The sequence below is a fragment of the Sinohyriopsis cumingii genome, chromosome 17 (assembly GCF_028554795.1).
Source record: "Sinohyriopsis cumingii isolate HCF-2022 chromosome 17, ASM2855479v2, whole genome shotgun sequence".
Classification (NCBI taxonomy): Eukaryota; Metazoa; Mollusca; class Bivalvia; order Unionida; family Unionidae; genus Sinohyriopsis; species Sinohyriopsis cumingii.
The window spans coordinates 28,935,665-28,963,558 of NC_142977.1; the positions used below are offsets into that span (position 1 = coordinate 28,935,665).

The 27,894-nt window shown below is 35.4% G+C and overlaps 1 protein-coding gene across 1 annotated transcript in view; it reads left to right on the plus strand.

Annotated features, from left to right (window-relative positions):
• Window positions 1-27,894, plus strand: part of LOC149778333 (protein GPR107-like) — a 94,061-nt gene that overhangs the window by 7,798 nt on the left and 58,369 nt on the right. Inside the window, exons 2-3 of the mRNA XM_089939147.1 lie at window positions 14,302-14,424; window positions 20,682-20,732. Coding sequence (XP_089795273.1) covers window positions 14,302-14,424; window positions 20,682-20,732 — 174 coding nt within the window. The remainder of the gene's footprint in view (window positions 1-14,301; window positions 14,425-20,681; window positions 20,733-27,894) is intronic.

Below are 27,894 nucleotides of genomic sequence, written 5' to 3' on the forward strand. Positions count from 1 at the left end.
ACCACCTCACAAAGTCATGCACGAGTATACCATGGGTCGATTTAAACAGTTTCCTATCAAATAATGGTTGATATTTATGGAAGATCTCTTCTCGACAGAAAAGTGAAGCACGCCGATGTGGATTTATCAAAATATGCGACCAAAGATGAAATCGACAATCTTTTAAGTCTGACCAGAATAGACCCAGATGAGGTTGTTATTTTTCAGGACCGACACGGAAAACTAAAAACCAGCGATATCGAATGGCATGAAATAATTTGTAGGGTTATTGGAGCTACTCCGAATAACATCCCTATGTTCACTGAAAGAGGAAAAATCAGATTCGCTGATATCAATCGCGGCGTTGCGAGATGATACGCAAAAAGCTGCAGGGGAACGTGTAAAAAAGACCGGTGATACAATGACAGGTGAACTCAATCTCAACGGTAACAAAATAACTATGTTAGCGGATCCAACATCGTTGGAAGATGCTGCAAATAAACAATATGTTGACACAGGCACTAGCGCCATTGATGGTAAACTAACCATGTTGCGGGCCAAGTATGATGTTCATGTAAATGCGTTTACAAGATTTCGCAGAAACTTTCAAAAAACCGATGATGCCACGGATAAGTTCTTTGGAACCCCTCCCGTCATCGACATAAAACTTTCTGATATCAAGACCAACATTGACACAATCAAACAAACACAGCAAAACATTGTAGCGGGGATTCCTGAGATCATTAACAAAACCAGTTTGGTTAAAATACCATCTGGAGTTACTCCTGGGCATATCACCAACATAGTATACACGGTATCATCTGGATTTGCAACACGGTCTCGACAACATAATACTATTAAATATACAGCAACAGCCGCTGGAGTGTACAGGCTGTCTGTGTTCAGTGCCGCTAAATTTGAAATCTTCACAACATATCCCTGGAGACATTCCACCGACAAGTATTCCGGGGTTGTGACTATCATATTAAATAGCAGAACTGAAGAAACATTTATACTGGAATCCGCCGACAAGAAATTAACTGCAACATCTTACTGGTGGTGTTTGGAATTTGTAGCTGAAACGCCTCAATTGGTTACTGCGTAAAATAATAAAATGGCCTCATTGACGAAGTCAACGACGAAATCAACAGCGCAACAATACAGATATGATCAAGTACGCGAATGGCAGTCAGAGTTAAAAAATACTATTAACAAATACACAGCAAAGGTAAAAATATACAAGCAGCGTGTAACCGTGTTAGACACAATAGTATATTCGGTATCCGCGATAGTTGCATCTACGGGAGTATTATTATCAGCGCTGACACCAGTGACAACTGCAATCGCAGCTACAGCTGTGGCCGCAATTACAGTTTCAACATCAATGACAATTGCAGGAGTTGATAATATTATCGCGAAAAAAATATCCTCGTGTACGCTAACAAAATTGCACTTGTATGAAAAGTTAAACAGCGCAGCCACGAGCACCTACACGAAATTGTCGGCGCTGATATCATCCAGTCTTGACGATACAACAATATCAGATTCCGAATTCGCGCAAATGGCAAAGGTGTACAACGACTATACTCAGAGTACAAAGTACTTCGATTTGAAACAACAGCAGATAAATAACAACAATGTCATCGGAATTACTTCAGCAGATAGTCGCAAATACAAACCCGGCGCGAACATCTTTGTTAACAGTAACCTCAACTAAACCAAAATTTAGTATTAATTTTCCAACTGCGATTCCAGTAAACGAGATTGCGTTAGCACAATTACGAGTATATCACAGTTGGCCCAATATCAGATCAGTGTCGTTTGGTGGATTACCAGCAAATAATTCGTTTGTGTTTGCATACAAAAATAAACCCGATGGCACACCAGATTGAATGTCATTGGGTTACCAACCGGGTCTTATCAAATCGAAGAAATCAATGAGGAATTACAACATCGAATAAAAAACATCACAACAAAGGAATCAAAGATAACAATAACTGTTCATGAGCCAAGGCTGTCATCCGCGATCGAAATAAACACTCCAGACTATGCCATGGATATATACAATAGTTCGATCAGAACAGTGTTAGGATGGCCTGAAGTTGCTCCACCGATGCCACCAATACCACCAACACCTAAAAAGTCCGACTATGTCACTGATAGTAAGTCATATCTTGAAATTACCCCGTCATATATACACCATTTAAATGCTATAAAAAGTGCAGCATTGGGTAGCAGAATTGGCTTATACAGTGCGGACAATATTCGGTGGGATTTTAATTATGAACGAAGTCCTGGAAGGGCTAGATTCTATCCTATTGAGCTAAAAGATATTATTGAATTTTTTAGAACCATTAATCAAGAACATAAAACACAACTAATGCAGCTATGGCGGCTCTTCCAAGAACATCTTTTTTATATAACAAGTTCATGCAGCGAAATTATTATGTGGATTGAAATATTACGAGTTTGCCGCCGACATGGAATATATTAACCAGCGAGTAATTCAGGCAACAATTGATTTTACTGATGGCATAAATCATTATAAGCAACAATTTCTAGACCATTATTCACTGACGGAAGCCACATTGCCGGATTTTAAATTTCCTGGGTATAATGTTCCTGAGTTGAAAAAATCCGTCACTGACCTCATCAATGAGTCCTTCGACGACATACTCACACAACACAGGTGATCACTACTGGAGCCAACTGTCCTCAGACACAACAATAACCCCGAAGGGCAAGGCCGGCATGTATCCCCGGGCATCGTAAACATAACTGAAGTGGTCGCGGTCAATCTTGTGTGTGATGTCATTGATGGCAGTTACAGCACGGACACAACAGTATCAAATCAAGCCCAGCAAGGATTTATTCTTTATTCATTTACTCGAAAGAACCACCTGGATTTCTGATTGTGCAAGAGCCGATCAATCTGGTCTATCTACGATGTCATAATCCATGGCTGACCAGAATAAATTTCGCACTGACAGACCAACGTGGGAATCCTCTTGATTTGTGGAATGAAACACTACATTTTAGTCTGCTTGTGAAATCCTAGAAGTCTAAGACTTCCATAATTTTCCAGTAAAAATATGTTATTTTATATATATTTTCTGCAACACTGACAAATTCACTGAAATTTAGAGGGTATTTACTAGTAAAATTCACAGAAATCGTCCGATTTCTCAATTTGGAAAGGTAATTTACTAGTAAAAATCACAGAAATCGTCCAATTTGCTAATTTTGATAGGGTATTTACTAGTAAAAATCATAGAAATTAGTAAAAAAGTAAAATAAATATATATATTTTATTGAAATCTGCAGAAAAATATATTTCACAATTAATCATATAAGTATTATATTATGTATCACTGCGTGAAATGTTTCATACATAATAAAGAACTTCTTGCTGAAGCTGTCAAAACCGGAAAAGTTACCCCGGAAAAAATAATTGTTGATATATACGGTAATGACGATTTTATACTGACTGATGTGCAACTACGGCGACTAACAAAAGATCATGTTGTGATCGCGCATTGCGGTATACATCAAATCCTTGAATATATATGCGTATTTTGATCTTAGATCAATTTATATAAATCTATAAATCTCAAATATGTACCACCACACAGATGTTTTCATGTATGACAAACAAGTGCTCGAGCAAGCAGTTAAGGCTGCATTTACCCAAGAAGAAATTAAAGTTAAATTCATTATTGACGAATACAGAGACAAAGATTTCTTACTAACACAGCAACAGTTAGATAATCTCAGACGAGAGCATATTATTTCAATTGTATGCGACAGAGATTAAATTCTCAATTATGCACACTCCTGCATTAAACCCCACCAACTAAGGAAACTACTATCGTGCTGACGAGGAAGTAAAAAAAAGTGATATATTTTTTTACTTTCGATTTCATTTCCAAGTAAGTAAATCAAGGTGAGGTATTTACTTCCTTGGCAGCGCTGACTTCGTCATTGACTTTGTCATCCTTGACTTCGTCCTTGATTTCATCGTTGATTTCATCAGCGGACATACAATTTTTCAACTTTCTTACACGAGTATTTATTATCTTTTTCATTTCATACTCTTGAGCCAATGCCAACCTAATCTTTTCAATTGCACGAGACAATGAAACAAATTCATTTATTTGTGCTTCTTCTACTGTAGCCAGCGATTTATACAAATTATTTTGAATTTTTTTTATGAATTGATATTGAGCAGGAAGAATATAACGCCCTACGCATTTAGCTTCATGTAGTGATTCAAAATCAGACATAATTGTTTCAGAATTTAGTGATATATTAAATCCGCGCTCTTCTAATTTTTTAATAGCAACAATCACATTATTGATATTTTTGTAATTCATATTTATATATATAAATAAATATTATATATTTAAAAGAAAAAAATGTGGGTCGTTTGACCCTGAAGCATTGTATTTACACTATTTACAGTAGGACGGCACAGACATATAGTATTTACACTATTTACAATTCCATATATAACTTAATTCTAACTTATCCTAGGACGGTACAGACATATAGTATTTATAGTATTTACAGTAGGACGGTACAGTACATATAGAAGCATATTTACAGCATTGTATTTACACTATTTACAATCCCATACATGACTTAATTCTAACTTATCCTAGGACGATACAGTACATATAGAAGCATATTTACAGCATTGTATTTACACTATTTACAATCCCATATATAACTTATCCTAGGACGGTACAGACACATAGTATTTATAGTATTTATAGTAGGACGGTACAGTATTTACAGTAAGACGACTTATCCTAACGGAGTCATTTTCTACATTCAACAGCAGGTATACCATCCCCCCAAAATCAGCCCCTAGATGACGCAAAAAGCATCCGCCATGAGCGGATATGACGAGACGACATTGATTGCTGTTGAACTTTGAAGACTCCGTCTTCTAATAAGATCGTATCGTATTTAAGTTGACTGATACTTGGAAATTCAAAAATAGCTCACGCGAAGGGCGTGACTTGTTTAAAATGTTTTATTTGTTTTTTTCTTAAATATGATCGTGTGGAAAATACAGATGAACCATAAAACTGAACAAGTGTAATAAAATAAAGATTTTATCCACGAGAAAAATATTATACATCCGCCTGTGTTGACAGTTTTTGACAAAGTCACCTTGACGAAGTCACTTTGACTTTGCCAAAGGGGGAGTAATTGGAGATCGTGTTACCTGTACACGGAGAACCTTTTACCCGTCTGTAGTGTATATCGTTAACTGAACTAAATTTAAATTCTGATTTGAAAAATACCTGTATTTGTGAATGCGTAAGTGTTATAGACCAGCTGTAAAAAGTAATAATTGTATACCACTAAGTCGCGCTGGATAAATTTACCTGTAATGACATCTCAAGGAGTATTGCACAATCACATTGACAAAGGGAGTGAACTAATTGCATGATATATACTTAACGAAGTTATCTCCCATTAAAAATCCTCAGATTTTAGTGATAATGGAAAACAATCTTTTGTCCACGTGTTTTTGACAGAGCGGATTTGGTGATATTTTCTGCAACACGTTGGACTGACATTGGGTGAATACTGAAATACTTGGCAGCCGCGGCCATTGACCGAAAAATTCTCTCTTCACAGGTACTTATGTTGAAAGATCTAACAGCTCTGGGAATTTTTACAAATTTACCAGTACCACCTTGTGCAGAATTTTCGCTCTGTGTGATGGCCTTTAAATTTTGAAGAGAGTTATTAAGTTTTTGTCCATCAAGGTGACCAATTACAAGATCGTCTTTGATCTCTCCAAAGAAACACTCGAACACAAACCTGTGATTATGATAATTCTTTTTCCCAGTATTGAATCTAAGATAACCAGTATTACTAACAACACCAACTGGTTTTTTTCAACCTGCAATGTCTGACTATTCCCTCGCGATTCGCTTCATAATTTTTAATGGTTGGATGTGGGACAAATTCTTGGCTCATTTATATAATAATATATTTGTCTAATTTATGATTTGTCTGAAAACTTAGTTATATAATCACGCTTGGATTTCAGCGCAACGTCGTTATTTTTGTTGTTGTAATATCACTTGAGTTCACGGTATCGTTTTCCTCTGCAAATTGCACATAACTGTGTTTTACCCCTGACCCCAACACCACATCGCAGGCATGGTATTGGCCCTAAACTTCCCCTTCGGATGCTTTGGGAATGTGTCCCGCAGAATTCTTTTCTGCAGGATTTATTACAAGGAATTACGGACCCAACTTGAAGCCACTTGCATTTGTTCATTCTATATATAATATTTCTTATTTAAATATTTGTCTTAAATATAATATGGAGGAGTTTGAAAGATTATCTACCATTGACACCGGGAGATTCGATCTTGACAGATTGACCCCTGACTCGCGGAGACGGGCCCTGACTGATCTGTTTGATATTATCAGGAATGCCAAAAAAGAATTTATGTGTGGTCGTCATTTAAAATTATATGCGACACCAAAGGTGTCAATGTTGACTCTGTCATCGATGCTACAATGAATGATGCATGAGCAAAAACAGTTATTGATTACCTCTTTGATGAACATCAAGGCAGTCGGAAATATTTTTTCAGAATAAAATTTATTGTGCAAGCAGATTCTGATACATGGATTATCCATGACAAACTCGACCCTGTCCTTGCTAACAGAAAGACCATTCTGTTAAGTAAAAATTCCAAACCAGGAATGCTGACTGGGATTGATAAACCATATTACGCTCGAGCATATCCTGTGACCCCGGTCATTTATGGAATTTATCCGATAAAAAACCAAAAATTTATAAACTCACCCCGATGAGGACAACTTCGTCAATGACTACGTCATTGGGGCTGAATTGTGTAGCCGAGCGAGTAATGGAACATTTTAAAAATGTGATGCGGGGAAACGGTCTGACTGCGTTAAGACAGTCCAAGATAACAGCGTGGGCTGAGCGGGTCAAACACACAGGAGCATCAATAAGCGATGTTGCAGAGCTAGAAAAAGCATTAAGATTTCCCATAACCATAACAACGATAACAGAGGAAGTATTATACAAATCGAAATATAATCGATACGGAGCTCCAATAAATATCATTGATCATAATGCTTACGCTTGGACTAACACAGTTACGATATTTCAGCGGGATCGTGTTGTGAAATATTATCGTGGGAATATATTTGATTTTATTAAACAGATAAGTAAAACCGACCCTGTGTCAGTGTGGTTGTTTAAAAGTTCCGAAGATGGCAAGTATGATCAATTTGTAAAACCTAACGGCGACTTATACCGGACGGAATCTCTGCAACAACAAATGAAAAAACTCGCAGAGAAATATGTGAAATCGAAGAAAACACCGAGCATATATTAACTAATTGTGTTACAGTTCCGAGTGTTGTCGCCCACGCTGCAAGAGAAAGAAATTCATGGAGACCAACCCGAACTGAGTTTCTCTTGGATATACAATTGAGTTGTGTCGAGTATGGACATGACGGGTTGTAGAATACCTGGTTTGACTACCGGGGTATGATTTCCGTGGATATGATTGCATGCTATCCGGGAAGCTTCTCGGGATGGGTGAGTGTAACGAATATTTTAAGCGATTTGGACATCCCACGAACTCGATGACAGGAGTTGCTATAAATGGTCCGTTACCTGATTTTTCCCTGACAGGATTTGCTCGTGTGATTTCGTTTGAGTTCGTGGAAAAGCTTCATCCGTGCTGTTATGTTTGGTTTGGCAGACACTTTAGTGAAAGGCGTTGGGCACCAATAGTGTTATTGCGCTATATGCTTGACAGCCGAATACTGGTATCGTTGACGGTCAGTGCAGCAATCATATCATATCGACCGCAGACTTCAGTTTGGTTGCCAACTCCGGAGCGTATCAGTCTTGATTGATGTCATTGAAGAGTATACACAAGAGAGTCCAAATACTCCCATGGATGTCATTGTCGGTGAAGCTCCAAAAGTTCTCGAGATCAAACTCGGCAATAGTGAAAAAACAGCAAAAGATCTCGGACGAAGAATAATCGGTAAATTTACTCAAGGTGGCACATATGATCATAAACTACATCACTCGCGGCTGATTATCGATGACGCTGAATTGGATTTTATAATTGCTGACGCCGTTGCGAGAAATATATTTTGTAATCGGGAGGACGCGCGCTTGTCCGACGGGGAAAAGTTGGGCACAATTGTAAGTTATATTAGCGGAGAATCACCTCAATACACACATTTAAGATCTTCGATGCTGGCTTATGTTTCTATAAATTTGCTATCAATGATAAATAGATTTCCTGACACGGCAGTTAGAGTTGCAACAGATTCATTTTATATCAATAGAAAATATTTAGAATCACTGGCTCATTTTACAAGCAACAATGAATCATGGAGTTCGTGGAGAATAAAAGCGGAGATGTTACATGGATATTGTGAATCCGCTGATGTTATGATTAAGGATGATTATTGTAAATCAGAATTATCAGAAATGTCGAACGCACCATCTGTGTATGATCCAATCACTAGACACAAAACTGTTTATTTGAACGGACCCGGCGGGTCAGGTAAGACAACTTGAGCGATTGAATTATTTCGTGGAAAATCGAAGATTTTCGATTCAGATATGATTGTGCTAACACCTACACACAGGCTCGCCAGGGAGATGAAACAGTGAGGAGTCAATTCTTGTACTTATCACAGCTCTTTCAACTACAGCGGTGGTGTATGGACTCCAGATCGAATGGGAACAAAATATATTCCCGGGGAAAATAATTTGAGATGCGATATGTATGTTACCGTTAGATATATTAAAATTATTCCTGGATTGGCTGCTAACAGCGAATACTGCAGTGATAATGTGTGGCGATCACTAGGGCTGTCAAAAATCATGAAAAACCAACCTGGGTACCCGTTGCGAAATTTAACGGGTACCCGGCTACCGGTTAGCACATGAATGATATTATTTTGGAATTATAATTCTTAAGATAGTTATGACAAAAACGTAGTAGTATCGAAAGTAGAAATATCGGTATATGTATGATGGCTAACTTTCAAAATTAGCAGCGCTAGTCGACTAGAAAAACAACGAGCTGCTCAAAGATTACTTTGAGGCATTACGAAGATTTCAAGGTGTCTAGGTGATAATTGTTCATAATATAAATTGTGGGATTTCTTCGACATGTGTGTTCGGAAATCAAAGGTATCCATCTGGATTTCATTAAAAGAGCACGCAATGTACCGATCATTTAGCACCCACAATCAATAGTTATCATCTACAAAGAGGTTTATTACCTGTAGAACAATGCTATGTTTTAACCTTGGTATATAATGCCTCGGGGATAACGGTTTGTCCTGTTGCACAATGCCAATGAATTTTATTAATCCAAATAGACTCTCTGATGTATTGTTTATTTATATTAAGCAGGGATCTGGTTTCTAATTAAAGCCATAGCTGTCACACCTGTTTGAAGTGGTTGGCGAGTGTGGCGATTTTTTTTTATGGGTACCCGTGTTTACGTTTCAATACCCGGGTTTTTCAATACGGTCGGGTACCCGAGTACCCGTTGACAGCCCTAGCGATCACCGTCAGCCACTTCAGCTTGTTGGTCCATCTCCACATGATTGGTTAAAAGATTTTGTTGATTATTATGAAGAAGTGTCTGATGATCATAGAGCACTTGATGCAACATTGAAGGAATTTAAAACATTAATCAGATTACAACAGAATAAAATTCAGTGCGAAATTATGCGCGAGATGATTCCTGAAACTTCAATAAGCGACTTTTGGAAAACATGGAAACCAGACGATTTGATAGTGGCAAGTAAAAAGATAGTTAGAGACACACTTCAACAGCAGCTATTTCAATTACAACAAGAAAAGTTTCCAATGTTGCCAGTGCCGTTATGTTACAGACCAGCTGATATGCGGTTACAGAATATAGATGTTGATATTCCTGGGACAGAGTCAAGGAAACAGAATTTAGTATTAAATGATATTGTGCTAGTTGACATTGATGCTGTCAAAGACGCACTAAAAATTAACAAATCCCCGTGGACGCTAGGATACGCAATGACAATTCATTCATCTCAACGACTGACTATCAGTGATACAACTGTCTGGATTGTTGATGATCGAATCGAATATTCAAACTTTGTTTACTTAGCTGTGTCCAGAGTCAGAAGAATATCTCAACTGCGAAGAATTGTCTTGGAAGAGTCAAACGCAGACATTGAAAACAACAGCGACATAATAAAAAGAAAACTAGCCGGTTACAAACAGAGTGACAAAAAAAATAATGGCGATTTTAACCTCGACACTGATTTTATCAGCGCGTTAAAACAGCAGCAGAATAATCATTGCGCAGGTTGTAATTGTATAATGCTGTGGAGGTATTCGAATAAAAATTCAAGACAATTTACCATAGATAGAAAAGATAACAGTCGCGGTCATACACGCGAAAATGTGATGTTGACCTGTCTTGAATGTAATTGACGTAGAGGTGCCAGCGCCTTGGGTGCAGGCACCCTTGGTGCTAGTTAAGTGATCGGGGTGGTAATTGTGTGTCCTCGGGAATTACTTGTAATTGCTCACGTGTGAATCCACGTTGAGGAGCAGTCGAATCCAGCCTGTAGATTGCTAGTCTACCAGTGGATCTTGTTATGTTAGAAATCTTATGTGTAGTAACACTCCAGATAGGATCAGTCGCTCTCGCGCTACCACCTTCAGGTTCACCTGGTTCATATAAATATCTCACAGTGACATCACCCAGTATTGGCTGCGCTGAAGAATCACGTTGTACAGGTACATATGTTTTTGTGATCGCGATGGCAGGTTTCATGTTGGTTGTTCGAGTTATTTCATTATTTAGCGCAGCTATCACATTTGGTAATCTTGCAACCCATTCGCGCAATCTTTTATCTTGAATAAATTCCTTCGCATACTGATATCCAAATAACCGCTCAGCAAGTGTTCGATTAAATTGCTCAACAATTGCCTGATCACGATGAATTTCAGTATGCCCTTGTCTGATGGTAACGTTATGTTGTTTCATCAGTGATGATACTGCACCCTGAAATTCTTTGCCAGGATCAACTTGTAATAGATTTGGCCATCGCAGACCACTTTGTGGTCCACCACCTCGTTGATAAATTCATTCAAAAGCAGAAGCAACCTCAGATGCTGTTTTAGTCGCTAACGGCTCCACATCTTTGTATCTACTTGCAACATCAACTACAGTTAACGCGTACTTGTATGTGTTTTGACGTCTTCAGATTTTAATAGTATCGTGTGGCAGAAATAATATATCGGCTTCGTGAACTTCATTTGGTACACTAACATTAAAATGTGCAAAGTGAATTTGTTTAGGACGCGGTAGGTAAATTTGCCATGTTGCTTGTTTGGATAACCAATTTTTAGCAATAACTCGCGTAACTTTTGCTGCTTCAGCGAGTTTACTAATTGCTGCGCTACCTCTCCAATATCCTTTTGGGGAATAATAAATCGACTCCATTATAATTAATTACCAGTGGGAAGTTCCACTTCCAAATACAAGTTTAGATTTCATTGCAGATTTTATTAACCAGCTAGCTAACTTTTCTTTGAAAGATTTATCAGTGATGGCATTTAACGCGTGAATTAATTTCACATCCGCGAGATGGCGCTGTTGCAAATCCTTACTTCGGTAAGCTACATCATGCGCATGACACGCCTTATCGATAGCATTTATCGGATACTCACCTGGATTGGGCTGATCTAAGGCATCAAGTCTGATATCAAGTCGGGTTCCAGTACCACAGTAATTATATCCTGGAAGATGTTTTTCTCCTGGGTATTTAGCCCACGGAGCTCCTGGTAATTTTATGCAATATCACCTCCTTTTTTTTTTACCTGACGGAATAAATTTAAACTTTTTTGTGCCGCAACGTTCACACTTGCCTGTAAGCGCTTGTCGATTATTTTTTGTTGTAGTGGTTGTCATGTCCGCAGTTGGGGTACGTGTTCTACATTTCACACAATATAAATCCATATTATTTTATAATATATCTAATGGAGATCACTGACTTTTCTGCTACAAAACGACGAGAGCCAATCAAACATAACTCAGTGCTACCAAATTCAATTCGAATGATAATTATAGGCCCATCTGGGAGCGGTAAGACACAGTTGTTTCTTAATTTAATAATGAAGTGGGATAAGTTGTATTTGGTAGCTCCATCTGTGGACGATCAGCGATGCTACAGCGTATTAAAAGATTTTAATGAAAGTGTAAAGTTGCTAAACGATGGTGATGATGTTGTTGAATTTATTACTAGTATTGATGAATCACCAAGTATCAATGATATTGATGGGAGAATTAACAATTTAGTTGTGTACGATGATGTGATGTTGGACAAACAATCAAACCCTGCCAGGATATTTTCACGCGGCAGACATAAAAACGTGGATGTGATTTATGTAACTCAGTGATATACACAAATCCCGAAAGTGATCAGGGACAACTGTAACATTCTTGCGTTGTTTAACGGCATTGACACACACACGTTACGAAATATACATCAGACTTGGTGCAGCCGCGATATGGATATAAATAAGATTAAACATTTCTTTAGTCGTGCTCAGGCAAAACCACACGGATTTGTAACGATAAATTTACATGATCCTCGAACACGATATCGAGTTGGGTTAGATACAATTTTTAACTAGAGAGCAGCAGAGAAGGGCAACAACAGGCAAACCATGCCAGGATATTTTCCAGAGGCAGACACAGACGTGATTTATGTAACACAGAGCAGCAGAGAGGGCTGAACAATACTGAGTGTTTTCGCAAGATAGACCCTTGTATTAGCAGAAATAGTTGTATAGGTAGATATTTTCATGAGATAACCCTTCAAGTCAGCAGAGAAAGCCTATTTTTTCATGTTTACTGACTTGAGGGTTTATTTTGTGAAAAGAATCACTCTATCTAAAATGTTCTCGATAGAAGGCTCTGTTAAGCGAAATAGTTTGTGGGATTCACCCTCTCTGCTGCTAGGGAAGGCACTTTTAATATGTTAATGTGGGGTACTCATTTTAATAGGAACTCTTTGAAATCAAAGTACCCTGGCATATAGTTTTAAAGAACAGCCTTCTCTGTATACCATATATGTTTAAATGGAACAGCCCTAAGCATATACATGTAGGTGAAGCATACCTTTTAGGGGTAAAAATTGAACATTGCTCATTAAACATAAAACGTATTTGACAGCCTATAAGCTGATGTAGGGTAGAAGTCAAATTAGCTACTTTTCTAAATTTTCCATATTTCATCCATATATAATTTGATGCAGAGTATAATACAAAGCCTGATCATTTCACTGGTAACTTCCAGTTTCATGAATATTAATGGTATCACATTGTGCTATCTCAGATTACTGGAAATTGGGAAATTGCATCACTGATGCTAATATGTTAAATTTTTTCACAGTTTTGTTTTGAAGATCATATGATTGTTGATTCTTTTATTCAGCTATCAAATGATTGATTAGCCTGTAGTGATATCATTCACCCACATGCTCATTCAGTAAAATAACATCTTTTCATGTTTTCTTGAATCCTTTTTGATAGTTACCACTTTTAGGGTCTGCTCTAGACCTGAAAAGTAATGGGGTTGAATTTACTCCTCAATTTGAAAACAAAAAAGGGAAGAGTTTTATGAATATTGGATGGATTTAATGAAGAGTTAAAAGTAGGTAAAGATTTTCATGCATTTTGTTCATTTCAGCACAGAATTTTTAGAAATGGGTGCATACCCTTGCATGTTGGAGAAGTTAACACATAGGTGAAAAAGAAACATTGGGGAGATGCTTTTATGCTATAGGGTTATCAGCTGTTGCATTAGCATTCATCTTGATTGGAAAAAATAAAATAAAAACATGTTTGTTACTTTATAAGTGCAGTGATATAGGTAACTTGGTGTCCTGCCATGCATACTTGCTATCTCTGAGTGAAACTCTTTAACACATGTTTGCTGGGGTCTTAGATGGTAAACCATGGTGATCAATGGATGCATATCTGTGAGAAAGTATGTGGTGCATAGCAGTCTTTGTGTAAATTCGGTCAGGATGCATGTGGAGATGAAGAAATGACTTATTTTTCTTCTTCATTTTCTCCATACTCTCTCTGTACCCACTATGATGCATAAAGAAAAGAAACAGTTCTTAGCTGTACTGTATGTGTGTGTGTGCCTATACATACATATTTTATGTGTAAAACATTAAAAGAATTTTCAGGATGATATACTTTTTCTGTTTCAGCAAGATGCCAGGCAACAGTTTATATTGAGCACTTTCGGATTTCTGAAGGATGGTTGGTTAAATATCAACATAACTGAGTTTTCGGTTGTTTCCCACCAACTTTTTAACTATGCAGAAAATACGGTAAGTAAATATATGCACAGCATTTGATGCTTTCATCTGAAATAATAAGTGTTTGGAATTATTAGGAGTCCTTAAAAGTAGACCTGAATGCTGTATACTGTGGTTGGGAATCTTAATTTGACATATGGTATGCATTGTGAAGACTTGATGCTCATTCGTTCAGTGGATCAGGAGATGTGGCTGTTTAATTACCACTAAAATGTGATCTCTATGGACCATGACCCTGCCTTGAATTCATCTGTTGCTTTGGTTGTCTGTTTTTGGCTATTCTACATATTGGTCTCTACTGGTCTGTTTTTGGCTATTCTACATACAGGTCTCTACTGGTCATGTTGATAATCATCTTGTCATCACTACTAAACCTTGATGGATTTTCATACAAACATGTGGTTTTCACTAAAAGACTTTTTATAATCTCAGGTTGGCCTTAAATGAAAATGGTGCCAATCTGGTACCGATTATTGCTGTCATGCAGCCATCTTGAGAATCTTGTTATCACAACAGTCTGCTCCAGAATATAAAGTCATATTGACATTTGTTTTTCAACAGAGGAAGTTTTATGATGTCTGGTTGGTCCTAAATAAAATTGTACCCTGGCCAAAGCAAACGTGAAAGTTACTTTTAAAATCGCAGAATATGGCTGTCTTTGATAGAAAACAAATGTAACCTTGCAAATTTTAGAACTTGTCAGTTAGCTTAACTAGACAGTTTGTCAGTTTATTGTGAATGTCCAGATAGACTTCCCCCCTGTGAAGAAAACATCTTTTATTAGTCATTTTCTTATAAATGTATCCAACCTAATTTATTTTATATCATATAAAAATGAAAATGAGAAAAAGAGGTAAGTTCATATGCAGCTTTCTATTTATATGTGAAAATGAAATATTAAAATAAACTAGAGACAAACAGTCATACATATAATTATATTGTTATAAAGGATATGCAATATATCAATTTAAATTATACAATTTTATATAGTGCATTAGCATTAATTCCATTAGGATACAGAGTATCTAACTTATGAATCCAATAAGTTTCTTTTATGAGTCTATTCATGTCACCATGCACAATATCTATTGGCATGAAAGAAAAATCAAGTAGAGAGTGATTATTGGTGTTAAAGTGTGTTGAAACATAGAGGAAAACTGAGGATCTCTATAATTTTTTATATGAAAGCGATGATTATTCATTCTCTTAGAAAATTGTTGTAGTGTTTGTCCAACATATTGCATGCTACATTTTTTACAGGTTATTAAATAAATCACATCAGTTGATATGCAGTTAGTGTTATCGCGTAGAGAAAATACCTCTTTTGTATTAGCACTACTGAAAGAAGTACTTTCTGTTATGTTTGCACATTGAGAACACTGGTGTCTGTTACATTTAGATGACGAAAAGTGTATTTTTTATTTTCTGTCTGTTTAGTTTTGATTAAAAAATCTTGCAAATTCTTGGGTCTTCTATAAGCGAGAACTGGTTTAATTTTGAAAAGTGATTTGACGCTAGTTTTATTGGATAAATTTAGGAGACTATAATATTTATTAATTATACGACCTATATTAGGTAATGAAGGATTATATTGTATTGTGAAAGGAATTACATCTCTCTCTATTTTACATTCTGCTGTGTTTAAAGCCTCATGTTGAGTACGATTAAAGGCTTTGTTCATTGCAGAATCAATTATGTATGTAGGATAATTTCTATTTTGGAAATAAGTTCGTAATTTATTCAAAGAATTTTGTAATTGACAATCATCTGAAATAATGCGTTGGTATCTTTTAGCCTGGCTATATGGTATACCATTTTTACATGACATGGGATGACATGAAGAATATTCTACATATTGGTGGATATTGGTTTCTTTGATATGAATATTTGTAGAGATAGTGTTATCAATATTTTTTATTACATTTACATCTAAAAATGAAACATGCATACTTGATGCAACATAAGTAAATTTAATTGTCGGATGAAAATGATTCAGGCGATCAATAAATTTTTTTCAGTTCTTCATTTGAATGGTTCCAGATCATAAATATGTCATCTAAAAATCTAAACCAAACAGATGGATTAAACTTTTAGTTTTGAAGAAAATCTTTTTCTAATTTACCCATGAAAAGGGAAGCGTATGAAGGAGCCATGGGACTACCCATTGCTGTACCCATTATTTGTATGTAATTCATATTATTGAATTCAAAATAATTGTTTTCCAAGATAAGTTTTATTATTTTACATATATCTTCACTAGATAGTGTGCTGTTATTAAGATTGTTATCAATAAAATATTTACATGCTTCAATACCATCTGCATGCGGAATGTTGGTATATAGTGATGTTATGTCTAATGATACAAGGATTGAGTTATCAGATAGCTGTGGAATAGACTTCAACTTTTTAATGAAATCAGTGGTATCTTTAATGTATGAAGGAAGTGATTTCATTAAAGGTTGTAAAACACTATCAATAAATTTGGATATGTTTTCAGTATATGAATTATAGCCTGATATAATTGGTCGTCCTGGATAATTTAAAGGTAAATTATGGTCAGGATTTTTATGAGTTTTGGGTAATATGTAGAATTGAAGTGTACGTATGTTAAGAAGTATCAAATTCCTCAATTATGGAATTATTACTTTTAGCAATCTCATTAATGCATGTTGAAATATTTGATTTAATTTCTATTGACGGGTTTTTGTCAATATGTTTGTAGTATTTTTCATCATTTGACGTTCAACTTCTTTAACATAATCATCTTGATTCATAATAATAATAGTGTTTGATTTATCAGCCTTTTTAATAACTATACTGTCGTCATTCATTAGATTATATAAAGACTTAATTTTGTCCTTAGAAATATTACTATGATATTGCTTTTTATGATTATCAGTTAATATTTCTTTTGTGATCGCATCAATATAAAAATCTAAATATGAATCACGTCCACTAGCTGGTGTAAAAGATGATTTAATTGTGTTAAAATAACCCATTTTTTTAGAATGAAAAGAAATTGATTTACTGTCTGAATTCTTGTATGCTTTATCATAAAAAAATTCTTTTAATTTTAAGCGTCTAGAGAAATTAAAAATTTCTTCAGCTAATTTAATTTTATTGTGACATTTTGGTTTGGGACAAAATTTTAGCCCTTTGCCTAACAGTATATAGTCATTATCAGTTAATATTCTACATGAGAGGTTTAAGACTGTTTCTTTTCCTCTCTTAATTTGTTTTCTTCGCTTTGTTTCTTTTTTCCACTCTCTTCTACTTTTGAATCTGTGGAACCTCCTATTATTTTGTCTTGTGATGTCGTCTCTATAAGACCTTGTAAAATCTTTACCAGGTTTGTCAGTGTCTTTCTCATGGTCACTGTTTCTGATTCCCTCCGTTTTACGGCTTCTGCATATGTCTTCTTTGTTGTGCCCTGGGGAGTCAAGTTTTTTTCGCTGTTGTTCATCCTGTTGGTTCTTATTTGAATTTTCAAAATTCCTACTCATGTTGACTCTTTGGGTTACTGAAGTTTTGGGAGGTGCTATAGGAGTATTACACTCTTCCTTGCAGTAGTTTCTATGGGTTTAGAAAACTTCTTTTCTTGCTGTTTATTACTCTGTTGTTGTGTTGATTTGTTGTTTTTATGCTGCTGTTTATTCTTCTGTTGTGATAATTTGTTGTTTTTCTGCTGTGTTTTTTTCGGTTGTTAATGGATTATATGTTGTTCTCCACTTTTTTTGACTTTTTTATTTTTCTCTTCTTTACTCTTTTGTAAATTGTTCAGTTTTTCATTTTGCTTCAGAAGTATATCATTTTTCGTTGATTCTGTTTTTTGATATATTTCTTGGTCGAAACTGAAAAGTCTTTGCCCATCTATTTCCTTCCTCAGTTCATCCCTAACACTTTCCATCTGTTTTCCGATGTTTTGTGATATTTTTTGTTGTTCTTCTGCTAATCTCTCAACTATGTTTAGCGAGACTTTATGTAACAGTCTGTCGATAGAATCTTGGAAATCTTCATTTCTGCTTCCTATGTATATCTTCAGTTACAGTCATAAACCTGGTGGAACGATCCCCTCCTCAACACATTTGTTCGAGAAACTGCTGTGAAGGCTGCTTTTCATTTGTTTTTCAGATAGTTTCAATATTTGATATTTCAAAGACGTCATTACTCTCGGCGGATCATAATTTGATGCCATTATGTTGTTGAAAAATTTAAGAATTGTGATAAAAAAAAGACGTCATCCGTTACTTTCAAAACATTTCGTGCCTGAAGAAGCATACATTAAATGTGAAACTAGTTGCACAGAATTTTCGGCGTTTGTGTTGTTTTTTTATCACAATTATGTGAAAATGAGAAAAATAAGCAAGTACATTTTGCTGGTTGTAATATGTGCTACCAGTGATGTTGTTTTGGGCTTGATGCCATTTCTCAGTGCAAAATTGGCTATGCAGGGCCACCACTATAACTGGTGGATAAAAATCTTTGGGAAAACTCCAGTAAGATCCACATACCCACAGTAGCTGAGCCCAAGACTGAATCCATGTGGACTGAGGTGAGATGGCAGTGATTGCTGATGGCGAGCGTTTTAGTCCACTCTGATGCCTGGGGCACTGCTACCCATAATGAGAGATAACATTGCTAAAACAAAGCTACTACACTGATTGTTTACATTGTTTCACAGGAGAAAAGTTTGGTTAATTATCACCAATTCACATTATGTTCAGATTTTTTCTTCTTCAAAGTGCTGATGTATTTGTCCATGTCAATGACTTTTGACTTACAGGTAGTAAACAGTTTATACTGCTAAATCATCATCACTCAAAAACTCAGTTGTTTCGTGGTAATTACTTATTTCACAAACAGTGTCTTCATGGTCAAGCCAATTTTCATTTCAAATATTGGTATCACAGGTGCGACATTCTCACTATCAGAATTAAATAAAAATTAATCCATGAAATCAACATCCATCTTACCAGATGTCAGGGATCTTAGCAAGGGGAACATCATCAGCAGCATCACTCTCACCAGTAATGACATCTGTTTGTTTACTTAATCCTGCCTTTACAAAACACAAACAACAAATACAATGCCATTCATGATGAATGATATTGATTGCAGACAGTACATTTATTTCATGCTCAATTTGTCAAGACTTGCAGGGTATCTATGGGTACTTTGACTTCTGTTACTAATATTGTTTTTAATTTGTAGCTTCATTTGTAAAGAGACATTTTTAAAATCTTTTTTGGACATGATTTTTTGCCATTTTCACATTGGTCAGAATCCATATTACCACAAGAGATTTACTTTAAGCTGTACATAGTCAACATACATGTATAAAATGATAGCTAAAGGATATTTCTAACTTATTTAAACAAAAAAGTACAAAAACAGATAATTCTTTTCATTGCATTGAACCAGCAACCCATGATACCAAGATACTAATTATGAACAAGGTGTGATTATCATGCCCTTGTCATCTGACATGCTTGTAAGGCCTTTGTCATTTACTGATTATGAATGATTTAATTATTACTTTTTTGTTACCTGCTGCCTTTATTGTCAGACCAAGTTCATTTGAAAAATGGTCATTTTTTAAAAATCTGGTTAGCATGTTAGATAATAAAAACATTATATTTGAGGTAATCTTTTTCAGGTGGACCAGACAGATCAAACCAGTTAAACATTGCAACAAAGTAACATTATGATAAAACTATTGAAATACAGAGAAATTAGGAATTTGGCTAGGGAAATTAAAGTCATTCTTTTTAAGAGAGAAGATGTTATATCAAAGAATGTAATAAACAGTCATTACTATATTTGTCTTTAGTTTGTAGTAGTTTAGTAATGTGACTGTTTAAAAAAAAACACTTCAGAAATGACATATACTATTATCCCTTTGCTTTTACATGGGGCTGTTTTGATCCCATCTGTCTATTTTTCCACCTGCTCAGAATGCATTATTCTACTACACAGCTGGAAATTCCGAAAACTTCGTCCACAGGTTGCTCATGTAGTACTTATTGGTGTGAGTAATTTTTGTACCTTTCCCTTATGATCCTGGGGGGGGGGGGGGGTCAGGGGCCAAGTATGCAGAAAGTAATATTGTATTGATTCAGTCTGAAATGGAGGAGGGGATATGGAATAAAAAAGCATGGGGATTTACCCTGATGATCCATGAAAATAGCTCTAGTTATACTTTAGATGCAATCAGCAGCACTGTTAACTGATTCTCAATGATTTAAACATTTGTTTTTCTCTTTTTACAGTTTGGTTTTACGTTGGACAAAAGTGCAAGCTCTGGTATCACAGATTACATGGTAAGAGCAGACATTGAATGTGGGATCAAATCACATCCCATCCCCCCATCAAATAAGTAGTTGTGGTTCTTCCTCTTGATGTGATCAGTGCAAACAAAGGTACAGAATGCATCTGAAATAAAGCAGCTTTGGATTCAAGAGTTTCAGGGTCTGTAATTCAGTGAGTGATAGGAGATACATGTTTTGACTGCATTATTACAAAGCAAAACAATTTGTGTCACTCCTCCAGCTGGAGCCCTTGGGATGTTGAGTGACATCTCAGCCCTGTCTGTGTGCACAACAAGATCAACATCACTACTCCAGGGACTGTACGGTCAAAGTACAGAACTCTTTTGTGTTTGAGGATTTCTGCTTTTGTAAAACCAGCTATTGCTGTGCAGCTATAACTGATATGATCACCACATTCTGACACAGATACATGTATGATATCACCTGCTAGACTACATAAGCATATTCAGGCACAGTAAACTCAGGGATAGATCGGATGTAAAATACTATGGTTGCAGTTTCTTTCACATACTGTAATAATGAAATAAAAAAGAAAAACAGTTAAAGCAGTGATGTGAGAAAATGATAAAATCTTTGAAAAATATAAAAGATCTTTGGAAATCTTTAGTGATTAGTGACCTGGCATAATTGTCCATGATGGCTTTCTTGTCAGAAAAACAGATGCAATTTCAGTAATTGTTTCATGCTGAAAAATTCACCCATCAATATAGTTATCTTTGTGTGTTTGATAATAGGAGTATAAAATCTTCACCCTGTGCAAATTTGATAAATTATAAATTGCTTGTTCAGCTCTTTGTTTGCAGTGACCATTTCTTGGACTTACATGTAGTTGCTAAAGATTCAGTGTTTATACGTGTTAATGGCTTGGTTTAGTTTACTAACTGTATATGTTTATAAATTTGATAAACATGGAAATTAACATGCATGTGACTGTCAGTGACACAGTAATGACCTATTTCCACATCGCTGCTCAAGAGAATTGTTTTGAAGGATTTTGTGTATGTTCTCTAAAAGTATGAACGAGTTTGACATCAAATTATTGGATGACAGGATAAAATAAAAGCTGATGAGAATTGTTTGTAGTGCACATAACATTGATTGCTGAAAATGCTGATCAATATTTCTTTACAGTACATGTACATTTTAAACCAGTGTTAGTTAACAGCTGCTTCAAATTTATAAACCATAGTTTAGTTTCTTGGTCATTGTATTTTGGAGCCGAAAAGAAATCCAAAAGATATTTTACTAAAATTATCAATATATTCAACAACGATGTCATGAGGAAGTGAGATGAAGCGTGAGATCTTCTACTTCTTATGGTTTTTGGTTATCATTATGAGATGATTGACGACAGTGTTATTGCCTGGAGTGAGTAATTAATAATTATAGGTTACTGCATTTGTATGGGAAAATATGAATGAGTTTTGGGATGGAATACTGCATGACCTTGTTCATATTTTCCCATACAAATGCAGTAACCTTTTTATTATATGCTCATTTTTTTTATTCTACCTAAGGTTTAATTATATAAACACAATACACTACAAGAAACAACGTAAATGAATGTATGCTGCATTCCAAACTAAATACACAAGCGCATATTCATCATTACACAATTCAACATTATTACTGCGCACATAACTTAGTCGCGCGCTCAACATAACTTTCGAAAGAAAATGGCGTGTCCAGTTAAAATTGAAATTTGGAGTCATATTGTGAATGAATGTCCATTGCAACAACTTTTCCATTGATCTGGAATGAATAGATTTTGGTATTTTTCTCGATTCTAGGAAATTTCGTGATTATTGACTGGATTTGTATGTGACGATTCCACATGAAATACATGAGATTTAATAAGCTAGGGAGAAGTGTGTTGACATCTGCAAATGTGTTTCTGTTTCTGCCATTGAATGTTTGAAATCATAAAATGGGAAAAATATGAAGTCTTTCAATTGCAATTATCAAAAAGATGCTATGGAATTTAATGCTTATTTCATTTTGAGTGCAGTAAGGAGGATGCAGTTGCACTTATCATCGAAATTACAGCACAGTTTCTAAATGTGTAATCCAGATTGAAAACCTATGACATGGCTCATGTAATTCAGATTTGCAGAATTAAGAAAATACATTTTGAAGAAATTCAGGATGTAAAACTAAGTATATTTTATTTTGCCATTCTTATCAGCAGCTAAAGAAGAGAGTATATGACTTGTCACTTGTATGTTATTTGTAAGGACCTTATCTTGCGTCTGTTATATAATGTAGCTAGCCTAAATCCGTAACATTATCAATGCGGAATGTGCCAAAGCAGCTGGTATGTGGCAGTCCATGAAACATCTGTTTTAGTTCATTCAGAAACAAATTTAAACAACCACAACATAAAGAGCCTCTTACGCGAGTGTACATGATTTGTGTACAAATCAAAAGTGCTGGCGTTTGCGTCCATTGTTTGTTTACAATAGAAAGTAGTTCCTTTATGCACGTGAATGCTATATGTGTATTATCGTGCAAGTTCAGTATCAGGTAATACTGAAAAATTCTGACAATGTAAAGTTAACAGGGAAAAAAGGAGCACATAATAACATAAAATATGAAATTAATGGATGGAATAACAGAGATCTGTGCAGAGATATAGATCAGAACAAAAGAAGCCCCGATATATAAAATATAACAATTTAATCAGTTACATAAACAAAATGAACTCAGTCCTGACATTTAAATGGTTCTTTTTCTCCTTTATATAGTTATTAAAATTTATGCAAAATTCATTTAGCCTTTCTGTTATACTGATAGAACAGATTTCATCATATAATGAGTCACTGATTGAAATCAACTGCCAGCATGTGAGCACCACCTGGTGCTTCTGGTCTTTTCCAAATCACTGTTGGTGATAGGTAGGCATTTCTCTTTCTTTTCTTCTCTTGCTCTCTTCTTCTGCCTCTTTGGGTCATTAATCTCTTTTTGCAGACTGTGTTTTTCTCCCACTGTGCCACCAGTAGGGAGCTTTTTTTTATCCTTTGTGCCTTCCTGAACTATTGCTTGCTTATCATGAGAGAATTCGCTTCATCCCTTCTCTGGTTTCGGGTCTCTCAAATTCTCCCAGACCCCCTCGCATGGTTTAGATATGAGATAAATTAGTCATTAATTTTCCTCAGAGGCCCATCAGACTTTACCCCTCAGCAGATAGACTTGAACTGACTAAAACTTTGTTGTATAATACTTAAACCATAAAATTTAGTCTGTGGAACACACACCCTTATCTAAGTTTGCCAATCAGGATTACTTCTTCACCCGCCAAAAATTGTATTACTCCATCAAAGTCAGAGTACTCCTCTCTAGTCTGTCCTTATTAATAACCATTCTGGAAAATATCATTTCATGGCACCTGTTTCAAATGGCCCACAACTTCCCAAAATTTTCACTAGTTTGTCTCAACTATTGTACTAACATTTTACTCTGTTTCTAGCAGTTAACTGAGCAAGTCCTAATTAAAATTCAATTCATGCCCCAAACAGAGCAGATTCCCTCCTTCTCAGTCAACAATTTATTGCTAGACTAGCCATATGTCTAACTAAATGGGTATGTGTCACACCGACCCCGACAAAATGAACTGTGAAATTATCTCTACAAAATTTTGCACCATTACAAAAGACTTTTCTTAAAAACTTCATCCTCTCATAATAAGAAGTAAAAGAAATACCAGTATATTAAACAACCACAAACTAGGTGAGGTTCAGCATATAATAAAAATGAGTTGTTCATTGAGCCTGATTGGTTGAGTTTTCATTATTGTAAACCATATACATGTTCCGAGAGTTTGCATCCTTAATAGATGTGCTATAAGCTATACATTTTTATGTTATTTTGGGTTGCTAGCCCTCCTAAACTACTTAGAGAATTGCTACGAAACTTCACACACACATTCATTCCAAGGTCTAGTTGGTCCCAGCTGAAAATAGTATTGCTTAGTAATCCAATGTGGCCGCCAGAGCAGCCATTTTGAATGATTTTTATTGCTACCCTTTGTGAATGTTTGGTCATACCAATGTAGGGTTTTCACTGAAATACTTTTTGTGTCCAGTCTGTCCTAAAAGTAAATGTTGCCAATCTGATGTGTAAGATGCAGGCTATTGCATCCATTCTAAAGATCTTGTTATCACTAATAATTCTGAATGAACAAGTCATATCAACAATATGTTTTCACAAGAAGACTTCTTATGTTAGATTGGTCCTCAGTGCAAATGATTCAAATCTGACATTCAGTTTGACCACCAAAGTGGTCATATTCAAGCTCTTGTTATTGCTATACCTCCTTATATCCACATGAGGTTTTCACTAAAGGAGTATATATGGAGTCTAGTTGGGCCTAAATCAGAAGGGTGCCAATTGGATATACGGTATGACTACAGTGGTAGCCATCTTGAAAATCTTGTTATTGCTTCTCCTCCTGAGTGGAAAGATATAAAGTAAAACCTGTCTTGAAAAGCCACCCTTTTGGCCAAAAAAAATAATGATCTTTCAAGACAAATGGTCTCTTATCATATGTCACATTACCATGTTATCATCTCAAGACAGGTGGTCTCTCAGTACAGGTGTTATCTAATCTATCAAGGCAGGTTTTACAGTATTGACTTGGGGATTTCATAGGAAAACTTCTTTTGATGTCTAGTTGGTCCTAAATGAAAACATTTCTGTCTAGACATTCAGTATTGCCACCACAATGGCTGTCTTGAAAATTGTGTTATTGCTATTCCACCTGAATGGATGATCATATCAATATCAACCCTGCCAATCCTTATGATTTTGCATTAAGTCTTATGGACTTGTAGCATACAAGCAAAAACTACGGAAAAATGATTGTTGCCAAAAACGTTGAATAATTGGTTCATCGGTGTTTGATTTGGATCCGAGTTTCCTATTAGAATTAGTGAAATGAGTCAGGGAACCTGACTAACTTTACAGCAGCACCCCAGACGTTTTAAACTGCACCTATTTGTTCATGTGAAGCATCTGCATGATCAGACTGTTAATTATTGATTTTTTTTTAAATGGCGTCCAGAAAGCAATGCATGCTTAAGACAAATGGGAGAATAAGCTTCTAGAAAAATGTTAATAATCAACACAGAAATTAAGGAGTATTCGGATTCATGTGAATAAAAGCTGGACACAGTTACGTTTATGGGACATCATGTTCCAATTTGAGTATGTCTCGTGGCAGGAGATATGATTGCCATCATCATGTGAAATGGAAATAGAATTTCCAAGAATTACATCAAGTTGAGAGATAGCAACAAGCCATTGAGTTATGTAGGGTTTGGAACTAAAGTTTTTTCAACTGTACTAGTGGTAAATAAAGTCTACGTGTACTTAACAAACTTTTCAGTTGAACATAGTGTTAATTATGTTTTCCAGCTTTACAATAGCAGTTACATCAGTTCCATAAATGGACTTGCAAATTTGATTAAGCGTGCAGACCTGGGTCAGTTACATTAATGTAAATTATAGCTAAACATTTTGATGCAACTACAGCTATTGACTATGATTTCTCAAGGATTCTCAGATAGAAGGGAATTCTCTCTGGCATTTCCATATGATGCTTATATAAGATGGGTATCTGAATAGACCACTCATAATGTCAACACAGATGTAATTAACATGATAATACAAAGCAGATATACTTTTATTGATTAACAATACATCAAACATTTCTGCAAGCCTGGGATCAAACACTGTGTTGTTAATTAGGTCCTTATGTAATTGCTTTCAGGCATCACTTGGACATTTTTTGCATTTGAATATTTATAATGATTGCACTGAACAAAAATTTAAAGATCAAACTGAAATGCAAATTTCAGTGGACATTACTTACTTAATTAGTATTCATTTCTTAAAGTATTGCCATCAGTAGACATTACTGACATTTTAATTTAATTAGTATTCATTTCTTAAAATATTGCCACCAGTAGGCATTACTGACATTTTAATTTATTTTGACATATGTTGTTATTTCCAGTGTATTGATTTCATTTTGTTTGAAAAGTAAGATAGAATATATATCTTATTAAAAGTTAAACCTTTTTAGGCACTGACCACCATTTTTTATGGTAAAATGAGTGATACATCAGTTTCATGTACCAGTTTTGATCCTGATTTGGGGACCTATTTTAGGGATATTTTCTTTAATGAAAAATGGAATCTGCAGTTCGCTCGGCCTTAGAAGAGGATTTGCAACTTGTCCAGGCTAAAATTAGCAAACCGCCTTATAATCAATTACATGTACAAGATATAAATGATTTTACTATCACGTGATGAAATGGAATGTCTGCCTTAGAACAGGAACCAGGCCAAACAGTCCTAACACTGACCTCTTAATGCTGAGCACCAAGCAAGGCAGCTGCTGTTATGTATATTTGATTTAATTATATCTGATTTAATATATATTTATTTCAATTGAATTGTTTGTCAGTTTTATAAAAAAATATATTTTTCATTACATGATATTGTAATGTAAATTTATTAACTTGAGATGATACTTTCTTCTTAGGAAATAGTTTGACCTTGATTGTTAGTTTATAAACACCAGGTGTTGATCTAAATCCTGACCCTGTTTCAGAATTTGTAGCAACCTTCGTAATCAAGTTCTATTTTATGTTAAAATGATTGGTTGTTTCCAAGGTCATGACGGGACCTTGTTTTTAAGATTTAAACAATTTTTTAATTTTTTTTTATTTCTTAGAGTAAAAATGATTGGTTTTCATCAGGGTCACACTGGGTAAACGTGATCTGTAACAAGTATTTGCTTCTATAAACTTCCAGAAGATGATCATGTGACCCTTGTTTATGTTTTAGAAAGCCCATATAACCCATGTTTTGAGAAACAATCTCAGTAGAAACTGGGCTGTTAAACTGTTGTATGTTGTGCTGTTTGCAGTTATTTCAAATTGCTTGGTTTGGAGTTATTTCAAATTACTTGGATTCAAAATGATTAATTATGTTATTTTTCTGGAAAATACATGTGCTCATGTAATATTGTGGAACAAGCAGTTTTTTATATAAAAAATGTATTCAGCTATCAGAAACCGGAGTGATAATTCTTATTTCTACAAGGAACTGTAGACTTCAACACTACAGATTGCAGCATACGTTATCGTCT